At 44.4% G+C, this 17,786-nt stretch overlaps 1 protein-coding gene across 2 annotated transcripts in view; it reads left to right on the top strand.

The window, feature by feature from the left end:
* The window catches only part of LOC106613219 (phosphatidylinositol 3,4,5-trisphosphate 5-phosphatase 2A), a 66,332-nt gene that overhangs the window by 18,417 nt on the left and 30,129 nt on the right, over positions 1–17,786 (top strand). Inside the window, exons 2-6 of one of the 2 annotated variants that reach the window (XM_045724799.1) lie at positions 65–128; positions 4,262–4,406; positions 15,123–15,213; positions 15,919–16,065; positions 17,549–17,639. In XM_045724799.1, coding sequence (XP_045580755.1) covers positions 65–128; positions 4,262–4,406; positions 15,123–15,213; positions 15,919–16,065; positions 17,549–17,639 — 538 coding nt within the window. The remainder of the gene's footprint in view (positions 1–64; positions 129–4,261; positions 4,407–15,122; positions 15,214–15,918; positions 16,066–17,548; positions 17,640–17,786) is intronic. The other variant, XM_045724800.1, reaches the window with a different exon arrangement.

The following is a 17,786-nucleotide window of genomic DNA, read 5'->3' on the forward strand; positions in this document are numbered from 1 at the left end:
TTTATGTCCTTCTCTCTCTCGCTTGCTCTCTCCTCGCTCTCTCTTTATTTCTGTCTCTCTCTAGTTTCCAGAAGCATGTCCACACCTATAGGGTCCTCCCAGATGAGGAGGGGTTCTTGGCAGTCCAGGTACCACTACACACCACCTCCATACACACACACCAATGGGTGTGAGTTGGTATTTTTCTATGCATATCTAGTGTGTATATGCTGTGTGTAGGGTACTTGTATGTGTTCCTGGACCAGTAGGAACTGGCAGACTCTGGTGCTAGTGTTGGCTCTGAGCTGACACACACGCATGCACACAAACACACAGCAGTCTCTTTGTGCTCCGCGTCTAGCAGCTGGGAGAGTCACCAATCCCCCCGCAACACACACTCACATATCATAATACCCCCACACTCCTGGTCCCTTGCCTGGAATCCACACTGATTTCTCTGTTTCACTTTTGTTTCGTTTCACCAAATCATTTGGTTTACCAAGGCTTCAGTTCAATGAAACATCACTGAAACAGAGTCAATGTGGCTGCCAGACTCCCCACCCGTTGACAGTTGAGAGCCTTATGGTATTACAGCTTCCCTTACACCACTGTAAACCCTCCATCCACATATCAATGAACAGGAAGTGGTATTACAGCTTCCCTTACACCACTGTAAACCCTCCATCCACATATCAATGAACAGGAAGTGGTATTACAGCTTCCCTTACACCACTGTAAACCCTCCATCCACATATCAATGAACAGGAAGTGGTATTACAGCTTCCCTTACACCACTGTAAACCCTCCATCCACATATCAATGAACAGGAAGTGGTATTACAGCTTCCCTTACACCACTGTAAACCCTCCATCCACATATCTATGAATAGGAAGTGGTATTACAGCTTCCCTTACACCACTGTAAACCCTCCATCCACATATCAATGAACAGGAAGTGGTATTACAGCTTCCCTTACACCACTGTAAACCCTCCATCCACATATCAATGAACAGGAAGTGGTATTACAGCTTCCCTTACACCACTGTAAACCCTCCATCCACATATCAATGAACAGGAAGTGGTATTACAGCTTCCCTTACACCACTGTAAACCCTCCATCCACATATCAATGAACAGGAAGTGGTATTACAGCTTCCCTTACACCACTGTAAACCCTCCATCCACATATCAATGAACAGGAAGTGGTATTACAGCTTCCCTTACACCACTGTAAACCCTCCATCCACATATCAATGAACAGAAAGTGATGGTGCACACTCTGACACTGAGCTACCAAGATCAATCTACTATCTACCTACCAATCTACTACCTACTCTTCTACCTTCCTACCTACCAATCTACTACCTACCCTTCTACCTTCCTACCTACCAATCTACTGCCTACCTACCAAATTACTACCTACCCACCAAACTACTACCTACCTACCCAAACTACTACCTAAACTACTACATACTCTTCTACCTTCCTACCTATCAATCTACTACCTACCCACCAAACTACTACCTACCCACCTACCTACCATCTACTACCTACACACCAAACTACCAATCTACTACCTTCCTACCTACCAATCTACTGCCTACCTACCAAACTACTACCTACCCACCTACCTACCAAACTACTACCAACCCATCTACCTACCAACCAAACTACTACCTACCTACCAAACTACTACCTACCCTACTACCTACCAAACTACTACCTACCCACCAATCTTCGATCTACCCACCTACCTACCAAACTACTACCTACCCACCTACCTACCAGTGGAGGAGAGAATGGGTCATAATAATGGCCGGAACGAGGCGAATGGCATCGAACACCTGGAAACCAAGTGTTTGATCTACAGTTGAAGTTGGAAGTTTACATACACTTAGGTTGGAGTCATTAAAACTCGTTTTTCAACCACTCCACAAATTTCTTGTTAACAAACTATAGTTTTGGCAAGTCGGTTAGGACATCTACTTTGTGCATGACACAAGTAATTTTTCCAACAATTGTTTACAGACAGATTATTTCACTTTTAATTCACTATCATAATTCCAGTGGGTCAGAAGTTTACATACACTATGTTGACTGTGCCTTTAAAAAGCTAGAAAATGATGTCATGGCTTTAGAAGCTTCTGATAGGCTAATTGACATCATTTGAGTCACTTGGAGGTGTACCTGTGGATGTATTTCAAGGCCTACCTTCAAACTCAGTGCCTCTTTGCTTGACATCATGGGAAAATCAAAAGAAATCAGCCATAATAATTGTAGACCTCCACAAGTCTGGTTCATCCTTGGGAGCAATTTCCAAATACCTGAAGGTACCACGTTCATCTGTACAAACAATAGCATGCAAGTATAAACACCATGGGACCACACAGCCGTCATACCGCTCAGGAAGGAGACGCCTTCTGTCTCCTAGAGATGAACGTACTTTGGTGCGAAAAGTGCAAATCAATCCCAGTACAACAGCAAAGGACCTTGTAAAGATGCTGGAGGAAACGGGTACAAAGTATCTATATCCGCAGTAAAACGAGTCCTATATCGATATAACCTGAAAGGCCGCTCAGCAAGGAAGAAGCCACTGCTCCAAAACAGCCATAAAAAAGCCAGACTACGGTTTGCAACTGCACATGGGGACAAAGATCGTACTTTTTGGAGAAATGTCCTCTGGTCTGATGAAACAAAAATATAACTGTTTGGCCATAATGACCATCGTTATGTTTGGAGGAAAAAGGGGGGGCTTGCAAGCCGAGGAACACCATCCCAACCCTGAAGCACGGGGGGGGGGCAGCATCATGTTGTGGGGGTGCTTTGCTGCTGGAGGGACTGGTGCACTTCACAAAATAGATGGCATCATGAAGTAGGAAAATTATGTGGATATATTGAAGCAACATCTCAAGACATCAGTCAGGAAGTTAAAGCTTGGTCACAAATGGGTCTTCCAAATGGACAATGACCCTAAGCATACTTCCAAAGTGGTGGCAAAATGGCTTAAGGACAACAAAGTCAAGGTATTGGAGTGGCCATCACAAAGCCATGACCTCAATCCTATAGAAAATGTGTGGGCAGAACTGAAAATGCGTGTGCGAGCAAGGAGGCCTACAAACCTGACTCAGTTACACCAGCTCTGTCAGGAGTAATGGGACAAAATTCACTTAACTTATTGTGGGAAGCTTGTGGAAGGCTACCCAAAACGTTTGACCCAAGTTAAACAATTTTAAAGGCAATGCTACCAAATACTAATTGAGTGTATGTAAACTTCTGACCCACTGGGAATGTGATGAAAGAAATAAAAGCTGAAATAAATCATTCTCTCCACAATTATTCTGACATTTCACGTTCTTAAAATGAAGTGGTGATCCTAGCTGACCTAAAACAGGGATTTTTTTACTAGGGTTAAATGTCAGGAATGATGAAAAACTGAGTTTAAATGTATTTGATATCATTCTACTGATTCTGCTCCAGCCATTACCACAAGCCTGTTCTCCCCAATGGTGCCACCAACCTCCTGTGCAATTTACTACCTACCTACCTACCTACCTACCTACCTACCTACCTACCTACTACTTAGCTGCCTATCAAGCAATCAAATACTTACCTAACAAACTACTACCTAGCTACCAATCTGCTACCTACCTACCTACCTACCTACCTACCTACCTACCCACCCACCCACCCACCCAGCTTTATTCTGAACGTGCTGTCCAGAGTGTGATGTGTTTCTGCACAAGTGTATTTCTTTGAAGTGCTCACTCACTCTCTCCCTCCTCTCTCGCTCCTCTCTCGCTCTTCTCTCCCTCCTCTCTCGCTCCTCTCTCGCTCCTCTCTCGCTCCTCTCTCGCTCCTCTCTCGCTCCTCTCTCCCTCCTCTCTCGCTCCTCTCTCGCTCCTCTCTCGCTCCTCTCTCGCTCCTCTCTCCCTCCTCTCTCGCTCCTCTCTCGCTCCTCTCCCCCTCCTCTCTCGCTCCTCTCTCGCTCCTCTCTCGCTCTTCTCTCCCTCCTCTCTCGCTCCTCTCTCCCTCCTCTCTCTCCCTCCTCTCTCGCTCCTCTCTCGCTCCTCTCTCGCTCCTCTCTCGCTCCTCTCTCGCTCCTCTCTCGCTCCTCTCTCGCTCCTCTCTCCCTCCTCTCTCGCTCCTCTCTCGCTCTTCTCTCCCTCCTCTCTCGCTCCTCTCTCGCTCCTCTCTCCCTCCTCTCTCCCTCCTCTCTCGCTCCTCTCTCCCTCCTCTCTCGCTCCTCTCTCGCTCCTCTCTCGCTCTTCTCTCCCTCTCCCAGACGTCTCAGGGGGTGCAGCCTAAGCGGTTTAAGAGCCTCCCAGAGCTGGTCCTGTTGTACCTCCAGCCCAGCCAGGGACTGGTCAGCACTCTACTGTACCCCGTAGACAGAGAGGAGAGCCTCCCAGAGGACAGGGACTACTCAGGTACACCCAAAAGAGTTTAGCAACATTGGATTTGTTTTGGACATCTTTGTGGGTCTGTGTAATCTAAAGGAAGTATGTTTCTTTAATATGGTCATACATTTGGCAAGAGGTTAAGAAGTGCAGCTGTTTCCACCTCATGCTGTGGGCAGTGTGCACATAGCCTGTTTTCTCTTGAGAGCCAGGTCTGCCTACGGTGGCCTCTCTCAATAGCAAGGCTATGCTCACTGAGTCTGTACATAGTCAAAGCTTTCCATAATTTTGGGTCAGTCACAGTGGTCAGGTATTCTGCCACTGTGTACTCTCTGTTTAGAGTCAAATAACATTCTAAACTCTACAAAAAAAGAAACGTCCTCTCACTGTCAACTGTGTTTATCTTCAGCAAACTTAACATGTGAAAATATTTGTATGAACATAACAAGATTCAACAACTGAGACATAAACTGAACAAGTTCCACAGACATGTGACTAACAAAAATGGAAAATGTGTCCCTGAACAAAGGGGGGATCAAAAGTAACAATCATTATCTGGTGTGGCCACCAGCTGCATTAACTTCTATGGGCTACATGGGATACTAGCGTCCCACCTGCAGGACACAGCCAGTGAAATATCAGGGCGGGCAATTTTCAAAAAAACTAAAATTTCATAATTCAAATTTCTCCAACGTACAACTATTTTACACCATTTTAAAGATACACTTGTCCTAAATCCAACCACATTGTCCGATTTCAAAAAGGCTTTACGGCGAAAGCATAAAGTTAGATTATGTTAGGACAGTGCCAACACAAGAAAAACCACACAGCCATTTTCCAAACAGGAGAGGGTTCACAAAAACCATAAATACAGCTAAAATTAAGCACTAACCTTTGACGATCTTCATCAGATGACACTCCTAGGACTCAATGTTACACAATACATGTATGTTTTGTTCGATATTTATATCCAAAATCCTATATCATATATCATATTTATATAAAAAAAAAACATTTTACATTGGCGCATGATGTTCAGAAAATATTTTGCCTCCAAAACTGCCGGTGAATCAGCACAACAATTTACAAAAATACTCATCATAAATGTTGATAAAATATTAAACTGTTATTCAAAGAATTATAGATAAACATCTTTTTAATGCAACCGCTGTGACAGATTTCAAAAAAGCTTCAAGGGGAAAGCACACTTTGCAATAATCTGAGTACGGCGCTCAGAAAAATACATCAGGCAATACAGATACCCGCCATTTTGGAGTCATCTAAAATCATAAATAGCATTATAAATATTCACTTACCTTTGATCTTCATCAGAAGGCACTTCCAGGAATCCTAGGTCCACAATAAATGTTGTTTTGTTCGATAAAGTCCATAATTTATGTCCAAATACCTCCTTGTTGTTTGCGCGTTCAGTAAGCTACTCCAAATGTAGAAAGCGCGCCGAAATTTCACAACGAAAAGTCAAAAAAGTTATATTTACGTTCGTAGAAACATGTCAAACGTTGTATAGCATCAATCTTTAGGGCCTTTTTAACATAAAACTTCAATAATATTCCAACCGGACGATACCAATGTCTTGAAAAATGTTATGGAACACAGCTACCTCATCACGTGAATGTGCGCCAATGAACTCATGTCATTTTCTGAGTCACCAACTTCCCGGCCTTCTTGTTCGCTCTCTGTTCACTGCGAAAGCCTGGAACAAGGTTCTAACGACTGTTGACATCTAGTGGAAGCCTTAGGAAGTGCAAAATGAACCCTAAGTCACTGTGTGTTAGATAGGCAATGACTTGAAAAGACTACAAGCATCAGATTTCCCACTTCCTGGTTGGATTTTTCTCAAGTTTTTGCCTGTTATACTCACAGACATCATTCAAACAGTTTTAGAAAACACTCTGAAGTTTCTATCCAAATCTACTAATAATATGCAAATATTTGACTCTGGGCCCGAGTATTAGGCAGTTTACTCTGGGCACGTTTTTCATCCGAAATCGAAAATACTGCCCCCTATACCTTAAGTACTGCAGTGCATCTCCTCCTCATGTACTGCACCAGATTTGCCAGTTCTTGCTGTGAGATGTTACCCCACTCTTCCACCAAGGCACCTGCAAGTTCCCGGACATTTCTGGGGGGAATGGCCCTAGCCCGCCGATCCAACAGGTCCCAGACGTGCTCAATGGGATTGAGATCCGGGCTCTTCGCTGGCCATGGCAGAACACTGACATTACTGTCTTGCAGGACACAGAATGAGCAGTATGGCTGGTGGCATTGTCATGCTGGAGGGTCATGTCAGGATGAGCCTGCAGGAAGGGTACCACATGAGGGAGGAGGATGTCTTCCCTGTAACGCACAGCGTTGAGATTGCCTGCAATGACAACAAGCTCAGTCCGATGATGTGACACACCGCCCCAGACCATGATGGACCCTTCACCTCCAAATTGATCCCGCTCCAGAGTACAGGCCTCGGTGTAACGCTCATTCCTTCGATGAATAACGCGAATCCCACCATCACCCCTGGTGAGACAAAACCGCGACTCGTCAGTGAAGAGCACTTTCTGCCAGTCCTGTCTGGTCCAGCGACGGTGGGTTTGTGCCCATAGGCGACGTTGTTGCCGGTGATGTCTGGTGAGGACCTTCCTTACAACCGGCCTACAAGCCCTCAGTCCAGCCTCTCTCAGCCTATTGCGGACAGTCTGGGCACTGATGGAGGGATTGTGCATTCCTGGTATAACTCAGGCAGTTGTTGTTGCCATCCTGTACCTGTCCCGCAGGTGTGATGTTCGGATGTACCCATCCTGTGCAGGTGTTGTTACACGTTGTCTGCCACTGCAATCAGCTGACCGTCCTATCTCCCTATAGTGCTGTCTTAGGCGTCTCGCAGTATGGACATTGCAATTTATTGCCCTGGCCACATATGCAGTCCTCATGCCTCCTTGCAGCATGCCTAAGGCACGTTCAAGCAGATGAGCAGGGACCCTGGGCATCTTTCTTTTTGTGTTTTTCAGAGTCAGTAGAAAGGCCTCTTTAGTGTCCTAGGTTTTCATAACTGTGACCTTAATTGCCTAGCGTCTGTAAGCTGTTAGTGTTTTAACGACCGTTCCACAGGTGTATGTTCATTAATTGTTTATGGTTCATTGAACAAGCATGGGGAAACGGTGTTTAAACCCTTTACAATGAAGATCTGTGAAGTTATTTGGATTTTTACGAATTATCTTTGAAAGACAGGGTCCTGAAAAGGGGACGTTTCTTTTTTTCCTGAGGTTAGTTTGCTCTATTTTTTTGTTAATTCTTTCCATTGTCTCTCATGGTTTGGCTGGGTCTAATTGTGTTGCTGTCCTGGTGCTCTGTAGGGTCTGTTATTGTTTGTGAACAGAGCCCCAGGACCAGCTTGCTTAGGGGACTCTTCTCTAGATTAATCTATCTGTAGGTGATCGCTTTGTTATTGAAGGTTTGGGAATCGCTTCCTTTTAGGTGGTTGTAGATTTTAATGTTTCTTTTATGGATTTTATAATTAGCGGGTATCGGCCTAATTCTGCTCTGCATGCATTATTTGAAGTTTTTGTCCCATTTTGTGAATTCTTGGTTGGTGAGCGGACCCCAGACCTCACAACCATAACGGGCAATGGGTTCTATAGCTGATTCAAGTATTTTTAGCCAGATCCTAATTTGGATGTTGAATTTCATGTTCCTTTTATATGGCGTAGAATGCCCTTCTTGCCTTGTCTCTAAGCTTGTTTACAGCTTTGTGGAAGTTACCTGTGGTGCTGATGTTTAGGCCGAGTTATGTATAGTTTTTTGTGTGCTCTAGGGCAATGGTGTCTAGATAGAATTTGTGTTTTTGGTCCTTGTAACTGGACCTTTTTTGGAACATTTCGTTTTGTCTTAATGAGATTTACTCTCAGGGCCCAGGTCTGGCAGAATCTGTGCAGAAGATCTAAGTGCTGCTGTAGGCCCTCCTTGGTTGGGGACGGAAGCACCAGATCATCAGCAAACAGTAGACATTTGACTTCAGATTCTAGTAGGGTGAGGCCAGGTGCTGAAGACTATTCTAGTGCCCTCGCCAATGTATGTATGTATGTATGTATGTATGTATGTATGTATGTATGTATGTATGTATGTATGTATGTATGCATGTTGAAGAGGGTGGTGCTTAAGGTGCATCCCTGTCTCACCCCCCGACCCTGTGGAAACACATTTATTTTTTGGACAATTTTAACCACACACTTGTTGTTTGTGTACATGCATTATGTTTTTTGTGTTTTTCCCCCAACACCACTTTCCATCAATTTGTATTATTATTATATTTTTTTAATATATATATATTTAACCTTTATTTAACCAGGTAGGCCAGTTGAGAACGAGTTCTCATGTACAACTGCGACCTGGCCAAGATAAAGCAAAGCAGTGCGACAAAAACAACACGGAGTTACACATGGAATAAACAAGCATACAGTCAATAACACAATAGAAAAATCTGTATACAGTGTGTGCAAATGTAGTGAAGAGGTAAGGCAATAAATAGGACAATAGTGGCAAAATAATTACAATTTAGCAATTTGCACTGGAGTGAAATATGTGCAGATGAGGATCTGCAAGTAGAAATCCTGGTGTGCAAAAGAGCAGAAAAACAAGTATAGGGATGAGGTAGGTAGTTGGTTGGATGGGCTATTTACAGATGGGCTGTGTACAGCTGCAGCGATCGGTAAGCTGCTCTGACAGCTGACGCTTAAAGTTAGAGGGGGACATATAAGTCTCCAACTTCAGTGATTTTTGCAATTCGTTCCAGTCATTGGCAGCAGAGAACTGGAAGGAAATACGGCCAAAGGGGGTGTTGGCTTTGGGGATGACCAGTATAGCAGACCCTCAAGCCAAATTGAGTCAAAAGCTTTATGGAAATTGTATTTTTTTATTTTTTATTTCACCTTTATTTAACCAGGTAGGCAAGTTGAGAACAAGTACTCATTTACAATTGCGACCTGGCCAAGATAAAGCAAAGCAGTTCGACAACATACAAAAACACAGAGTTACACATGGAGTAAAACAACATACAATCAATGATGCAGTAGAAGAAAAAAATAAATAAGACTATATACAATGTGAGCAAATGATGTGAGATAAGGGAGGTAAAGGCAAAAAAATGCCATGGTGGCAAAGTAAATAAAGTATAGCAAGAAAAACACTGGAATGGTAGATTAGTAGTTTGAAGAAAGTTCAAAGATAAAATATAAATAATATGGTGCAAAGGAGCAAAATAAATAAAATAAATAAATACAGTAGGGGAAGAGGTAGTAGTTTGGGCTAAATTATAGATTGGCTATGTACAGGTGCAGTGATCTGTGAGCTGCTCTGACAGCTGGTGCTTAAAACTAGTGAGGGAGATAAGTGTTTCCAGTTTCAGAGATTTTTGTAGTTCGTTCCAGTCATTGGCAGCAGAGAACTGGAAGGAGAGACGACCAAAGGAGGAGTTGGCTTTAGGGGTGACCAGAGAGATATACCTGCTGGAGCGCGTGCTACAGGTGGGTGCTGCTATGGTGAGCGGAGATAAGGGGGGACTTTACCTAGCAGGGTCTTGTAGATGACCTGGAGCCAATGTGTTTGGCGACGATTATGAAGCGAAGGCCAGCCAACGAGAGCGTACAGGTCGCAGTGGTGGGTAGTATATGGGGTTTGGTGACAAAACGGATGGCACTGTGATAGACTGCATCCAGCTTGTTGAGTAGGGTATTGGAAGCTATTTTGTAAATGACATCGCCGAAGTCGAGGATTGGTAGGATGGTCAGTTTTACGAGGGTATGTTTGGCAGCATGAGTGAAAGATGCTTTGTTGCGAAATAGGAAACCAATTCGAGATTTCACTTTGGATTGGAGATGATTGATGTGAGTCTGGAAGTTGAGTTTACAGTCTAACCAGACACCTAGGTATTTGTAGTTGTCCACAAATTCTAAGTTAGAACCGTCCAGAGAAGTGATGCTGGACAGGCGGGCAGGTGCAGGCAGCGATCGGTTGAAGAGCATGCATTTAGTTTTACTTGTGTTTAGGAGCAGTTGGAGACCACGGAAGGAGAGTTGAATGGCATTGAAGCTCGTCTGGAGGGTTGTTAACACAGTGTCCAAAGAAGGGCCAGAAGTGTACAGAATGGTGTCGTCTGCGTAGAGGTGGATCAGAGATTCACCAGCAGCAAGAGCGACATCATTTATGTATACAGAGAAAAGAGTTGGCCCAAGAATTGAACCCTGTGGTACCCCCATAGAGACTTCCAGAGGTCCAGACAGTAGGCCCTCCGATTTGACACACTGAACTCTGTCAGAGAAGCAGTTGGTGAACCAGGCGACGCAATCGTTTGAGAAACCAAGGCTACTGAGTCTGCCGATGAGGATGTGGTGATTAACAGAGTCAAAAGCTTTGGCCAGGTCAATGAATACGGCAGCACAGTATTGTTTTTTATCGATGGCGGTTACGATGTCGTTTAGGACCTTGAGCGTGGCTGAGGTGCACCCATGACCAGCTCTGAAACCAGATTGCATAGCGGAGAGGGTGCGGTGGGATTCGAAATGGTTGGTAATCTGTTTGTTGACTTGGCTTTCGAAGACCTTAGAAAGGCAGGGTAGGATGGATATAGGTCTGTAGCAATTTGGGTCAAAAGTGTCACCTCCTTTGAAGAGGGGGATGACAGCAGCTGCTTTCCAATCTATGGGAATCTCAGACGACACGAGAGGTTGAACAGGCTAGTAATAGGGGTTGCAATAATTTCGGCAGATAATTTTAGAAAGAAAGGGTCCAGATTGTCAAGCCCAGCTGATTTGTAGGGGTCCAGATTTTGCAGCTCTTTCAGAACATCAGCTGAATGGATTTGGGAGAAGGAGAAATGGAGGAGGCTTGGGCGAGTAGCTGTGGGGGGTGCAGTGCTGTTGAATGCAGTAGGGGTAGTTAGGTGGAAAGCATGGCCAGCCGTAGAAAAATGCTTATTGAAATTCTCAATTATAGTGGGCGTATCGGTGGTGACAGAGTTTCCTATCCTCAGTGCAGTGGGCAGTTGGGAGGAGGTGTTCTTATTCTCCATGGACTTTACAATGTCCCAGAACTTTTTAGAGTTGGAGTTGCACGAAGCGAATTTCTGTTTGAAAAAGATAGCCTTGGCGTTTCTAACTGCCTGTGTGTATTGGTTTCTAACTTCCCTAAAAAGTTGCATATCGCGGGGGCAGTTCGATGCTAATGCAGAACGCCACAGGATATTTTTGTGTTGGTTAAGGGCAGTCAGGTCTGGGGAGAACCAAGGGCTAGATCTGTTCCTGGTTCTAAATTTCTTGAAAGGGGCATGCTTATTTAAGATGGAGAGGAAGGCATTTAAAAAAAATAACCAGGCATCCTCTACTGATGGGATGAGGTCAATATCCTTCCAGGATACCAGGGCCAGGTCGATTAGAAAGGCTTGCTCGTTGAAATGTTTCAGGGAGCGTTTGACAGTGATGAGTGGAGGTCGTTTGACCGCTGACCCATTACGGGTGCAGGCAATGAGGCAGTGATCGCTGAGATCTTGGTTGAAAACAGCAGAGGTATATTTAGAGGGCACGTTGGTTAGGATGATATCTATGAGGGTGCCAGTGTTTGCGGCTTTGGGGTTGTACCTGGTGGGTTCATTAATAATTTGTGTGAGATTGAGGGCATCAAGCTTGGATTGTAGGATGGCTGGGGTGTTAAGCATGTCCCAGTTTAGGTCACCTAGTAGCACGAGCTCTGAAGATAGATGGGGGGCAATCAGTTCACATATGGTGTCCAGAGCACAGCTAGGGGCCGAGGGGGGTCTATAGCAGGCGGCAACGGTGAGAGACTTGTTTTTGGAGAGGTGGATTTTTAAAAGTAGAAGTTCAAATTGTTTGGGTACAGACCTGGATAGCAGGACAGAACTCTGCAGGCTATCTCTGCAGTAGATTGCAACACCGCCCCCTTTGGTCGTTCTATCTTGTCTGAAAACGTTGTAGTTAGGGATGAAAATTTCAGAGTTTTTGGTGGACTTCCTAAGCCAAGATTCAGACACAGCTAGGACATCCGGGTTGGCAGAGTGTGCTAAAGCAGTGAATAAAACAAACTTAGGGAGGAGGCTTCTAATGTTAACATGCATGAAACCAAGGTTATTACGGTTACAGAAGTCATCAAAAGAGAGCGCCTGGGGAGTAGGAGTGGAGCCAGGCACTGCAGGGCCTGGATTCACCTCTACATCGCCAGAGGAGCAGAGAAGAATAAGTATGAGGGTACGGCTAAAAGCTATAAGAATTGGTCGTCTGTGACGTCCAGAATAGAGAGAAAAAGGAGCAGGTTTCTGGGGGCGATAAAATAGCTTCAAGGTATAATGTACAGACAAAGGTATGGTGGGATGTGAGTACAGAGGAGGTAAACCTAGGCATTTAGTGATTATGAGAGAGATATTGTCTCTAGAAACATCATTGAAACCAGAAGATGTCATAGCATGTGTGGGTGGAGGAACTGAGAGGTTGGATAAGGTATAATGAGCAGGGCTAGAGGCTCTACAGTGAAATAAGCCAATAAACACTAACCAGAACAGCAATGGAGAAGGCATATTGACATTAAGGAGAGGCATGCTTAGCCGAGTGATCAAAGGGTCCAGTGAGATTCAGACAGCTAGCCGGGCCATAGGTAGCAAGCTGGTGGAAGATGGGAGGGAGGTCTGTTTTTAGCCACCTCGTGCGTTTCCGTCTGTGGGTTAGTGGGGTTCCGTGTGGAAGGGGGGACCTGTCCAATTTGGCAAAATAGTTAGTTATAGTGGCCCAAGAAAAGTGTCCGATAGACCTATTCAGATCGCAGCCGAAAAGACAGCTAACGATTAGCGGGCCGCAGATGGGCGATCAGGTTACGTCGCGACGGAGGGGCCAGTTGGATAACTCCCTCGGGCAGATAACGTCGGTGGTCCAGTCGTGAAGACCCGATGGGGCTCCGCATCGGCAGTAAAACGGGTCAGGATAGGTGAGTTGTAGCCCAGGAGACACTTCAGCTGGCTAGCTCAGGAATAGCCCAGGAGTGGCTGACGGAACTCTTCAGCTGGCTAGCTCCATAATAATGTGTGTTAATTCTGTGACCGACGTTGCCAATAGTCACTCAGGTAGCAGCTAGTTAGCTGCAAGATCCAGGTGTAAATGTCCAGAGCCTGCGGTAGAAATCGGGGAAAGGAAAGAGAATAGGTCCGGTATGCTCTGATCTGAGTCACGCTGTATTCAGATGAGGTAAATAATACTTTCTTTTTTAAATTGGTGAGGCGGGTTGCAGGAGAGTGCTTTGAGGTTGAGTTTTTAGAATAAAAAATATAAAAAGATAAGTGAAGAAAAAAGATGTGTGTATATATGTATGATGTAATATATATATATATATATATATATATATATATATATATATATATATATATATATATATATATATATATATATATATATATATATATACGGGACAAGAGGAGGGTAGAGGACGTCTGAACTGCTACGCCATCTTGGATAACGATCATGATTAACAAATTGATGATCAAATTAACAAAGCATGAGAAGACTTTGCCTTTGTTTTGATTTATTTGTCAATTAGGGTGTGCATGGTGAATACGTGGTCTGTCATACGGTAATTTGGTAAAAAGCCAATTTTTGATGCAGAGGATTTTCCCAAGGTTGTTATTGACACATCCCACGGTAGTTATTGGGGTCAAATGTGTCTCCACTTTTGTGTATTGGGGTGATCAGTCCTTGGTTCCAAATATTGGGGAAGATGCCAGAGCTGAGGATAGCAAATAGGAATTTGTGGTCTGTATATTTTATCACTTCATTTAGGATATCATCAACACCACAGGCCTTTTTGGGTTGGAGGGTTTGTATTTTGTCTTGTTGTTCATTCAATGTAATTGGAGAATCCAGTGGTATCTGGTAGTCTTTAATAGTTGATTCTAAGATTTGTATTTGATCATGTATATGTTTTTGCTGTTTGTTCTTTGTCATAGAGCCAAAAAGACTGGAGAAGTGGTTTATCCATACATCTCTGTTTTGGATAGATAACTCTTCATGTTGTTGTTTGTTTAGAGTTTTCCAATTTTCCCAGAAGTGGTTAGATTCTATGGATTCTTCAATTACATTGAGCTGATTTCTGACGTGCTGTTCCTTCTTTCTCCGTAGTGTATGTCTGTATTGTTTTAGTGATTCACCATAGTGAAGGCGTAGGCTCAGGTTTTCTGGGTCTCTGTGTTTTTGGTTGGACAGGTTTCTCAATTTATATCTTAGGTTTTTGCATTCTTCATCAAACCATTTGTCATTGTTGTTAATTTTCTTCGGTTTTCTATTTGAGATTTTTAGATTTAATAGGGAAGCTGAGAGGTCAAATATACTGTTTAGACTTTCTACTGCCAAGTTTACACCTTCACTATTACAGTGGAACGTTTTGTCCAGGAAGTTATCTACTAAAGGGATTGAATTTGTTGTTACCTAATTGTTTTTTGGTAGGTTTCTACACTACATTCCTTCCATCCATAGCATTTCTTAATATTACTCAGTTCCTTTGGCTTTGATGCCTCATGATTGAGTATTACTCTGTTCAAGTAGACTGTGATTTTGCTGTGATCTAATAGGGGTGTCAGTGGGCTGACTGTGAACGCTCTGAAAGACTTGTATCTCTGTCTGTCTCTCGCTCCGTCTCTTTCTCTGATTGATCAAGTGTTAACTCTCTCTCTATGTGATTGGTCAGATGGGGAAGATGAGAAGCCGCCCCTTCCTCCTCGTTCCGCCTCCTCCTCCACAACACCTACAGGCTCCGCCCCGGAGACATCAACCGACAGGTACAGCACACAGAACAAACACACACACACACACAGAACACACACACACAGAACACACACACACAGAACACACACACACAGAACACACACACACAGAACACACACACACAGAACACACACACACAGAACAAACACACACACACACACACACACACACAACAAACACACACACAGACACAGATCAAACACACACAGTTGTGCGTGATCTGGTAAAACATTGGCCCTAGTAAAAGGTGGGTCTTAAATGTGATCAATTGCCTACCAACTGATGCTGGTTGTATTGATTCAGTCAGTCTGTTCAGGGCCAAGAACAACCCTCAAGAACCCTTCCCCTCTCTTTCCTCTTCTCCTCGTTTTCTATCCTCTCATACCCCCCCCCCATCTCCTGAGATAGGAAGACAACATCCTGTTTAAAACCACACAGCTCATTGAGGAGGCTGTGTTTGTGTTCTCTGTGTGTGTGTGTGTGTGTGTGACTCCACAGAAACTGTGTGTGTGTGTAGTTTATCTTGCTTAGACAGTGAGTCAGCAGCCGTCTGATCCTGAGGAAATCTGTGACTTTGGAAAGTTGTTGTCCTGTCTTCAGTGTTCTATACTCACCACAAGGCCAGTCCCCCCCCATGGTCTCTATGGTAAATCCAGAGGATTTAAGACCCGTGTCTGTTCTACTGACACGGATTGTGATGTTGTTCCGTCCTACTTTAGCGCCCCTGCTGCTAACGGCCTGAGCACCATTTCCCATGAGTATCTGAAGGGAAGCTACGCTCTGGACCTGCAGGCTGTCAAACAGGGAGCCAGCTCTCTGCCCCACCTCAACAAGACACTGGTGTCCTCCTGCAAACGCCTCAACGGGTGACACACACACACACAATGTTCTCTCTCACAGAGAGACACACACACACACACACACACACACACACACACACACACACACACACACACACACACACGTTCTCTCTCACAGACACACACACACACACACGTTCTCTCTCACAGACACACACACACACAATGTTCTCTCTCACAGACACACACACACACAACGTTCTCTCTCACAGACACACACACACACAATGTTCTCTCTCACAGACACACACACACACAATGTTCTCTCTCACAGACACACACACAGACACACACACACAATGTTCTCACTCACAGACACACACACAATGTTCTCACTCACAGACACACACACAATGTTCTCACTCACAGACACACACACAATGTTCTCACTCACAGACACACACACACAATGTTCTCACTCACAGACACACACACACAATGTTCTCTCTCACAGACACACACACACAATGTTCTCTCTCACAGACACACACACACACACACAATGTTCTCTCTCTCACACACACACACACACACACACACACACACACACACACACACACACACACACACACACACAATGTTCTCTCTCACAGACACACACACACACACAATGTTGTCTCTCAGACACACACACACACAATGTTCTCTCTCACAGACACACACACACACACAATGTTGTCTCTCAGACACACACACACAATGTTCTCTCTCTCTCACACACACACACACACACACACACAATGTTCTCTCACAGACACACACACACACACAATGTTCTTTCTCAGACACACACACACACACACACACACACACACACAATGTTTTCTCTCACAGCACACACACACACACACACACACACACACACACACACACACACACACACAATGTTTTCTCTCACACACACACACACACACACACACAATGTTTTCTCTCAACACACACACACACACACACACACACACACACACAATGTTTTCTCTCACAGACACACACACACACACACACACACACAATGTTTTCTCTCACACACACACACACACACACACACACACACACACACACACACACACACACACACACACACACATGTTTCTCACACACACACACACACACACACACACACACACACACACACACACACACACATTCTCACACACACACACACACACACACACAATGTTTTCTCTCACAGACACACACAGACACACACACACACACACACACACACACACACACACACACACACACACACACACACACACACACACACACACACACACACAATGTTTTCTCTCACAGACACACACACACACACACAATGTTCTCTCTCACAGACACACACACACACACAATGTTCTCTCTCACAGACACACACACACACACACAATGTTCTCTCAAAAATGTATCTGTGTGTGTGTGTGTCTGTGAGAGAGAACATTGTGTGTGTGTGTGTGTGTGTGTGTGTGTGTGTGTGTGTGTGTGTGTGTAGGGAGGTGGATAAGGTTCTGTCTGGGCTGGAGATCCTGTCCAAGGTGTTTGACCAACAGAGTGCCTTCATGGTGTCCAAGATGATACAGCAGGTACTATACTTTTTCTACCTTTAGTTGCGTGTGTGTGTTGTGTGTCTGTGAGAGAAAACATTGTGTGTGTGTGTCTGTGAGAGAGAACATTGTGTGTGTGTGTGTGTGTGTGTGTGTGTGTGTGTGTGTGTGTGTGTGTGTGTGTGT

This window comes from Salmo salar, chromosome ssa09 (genome assembly GCF_905237065.1).
Source record: "Salmo salar chromosome ssa09, Ssal_v3.1, whole genome shotgun sequence".
NCBI classification, from domain to species: domain Eukaryota; kingdom Metazoa; phylum Chordata; class Actinopteri; order Salmoniformes; family Salmonidae; genus Salmo; species Salmo salar.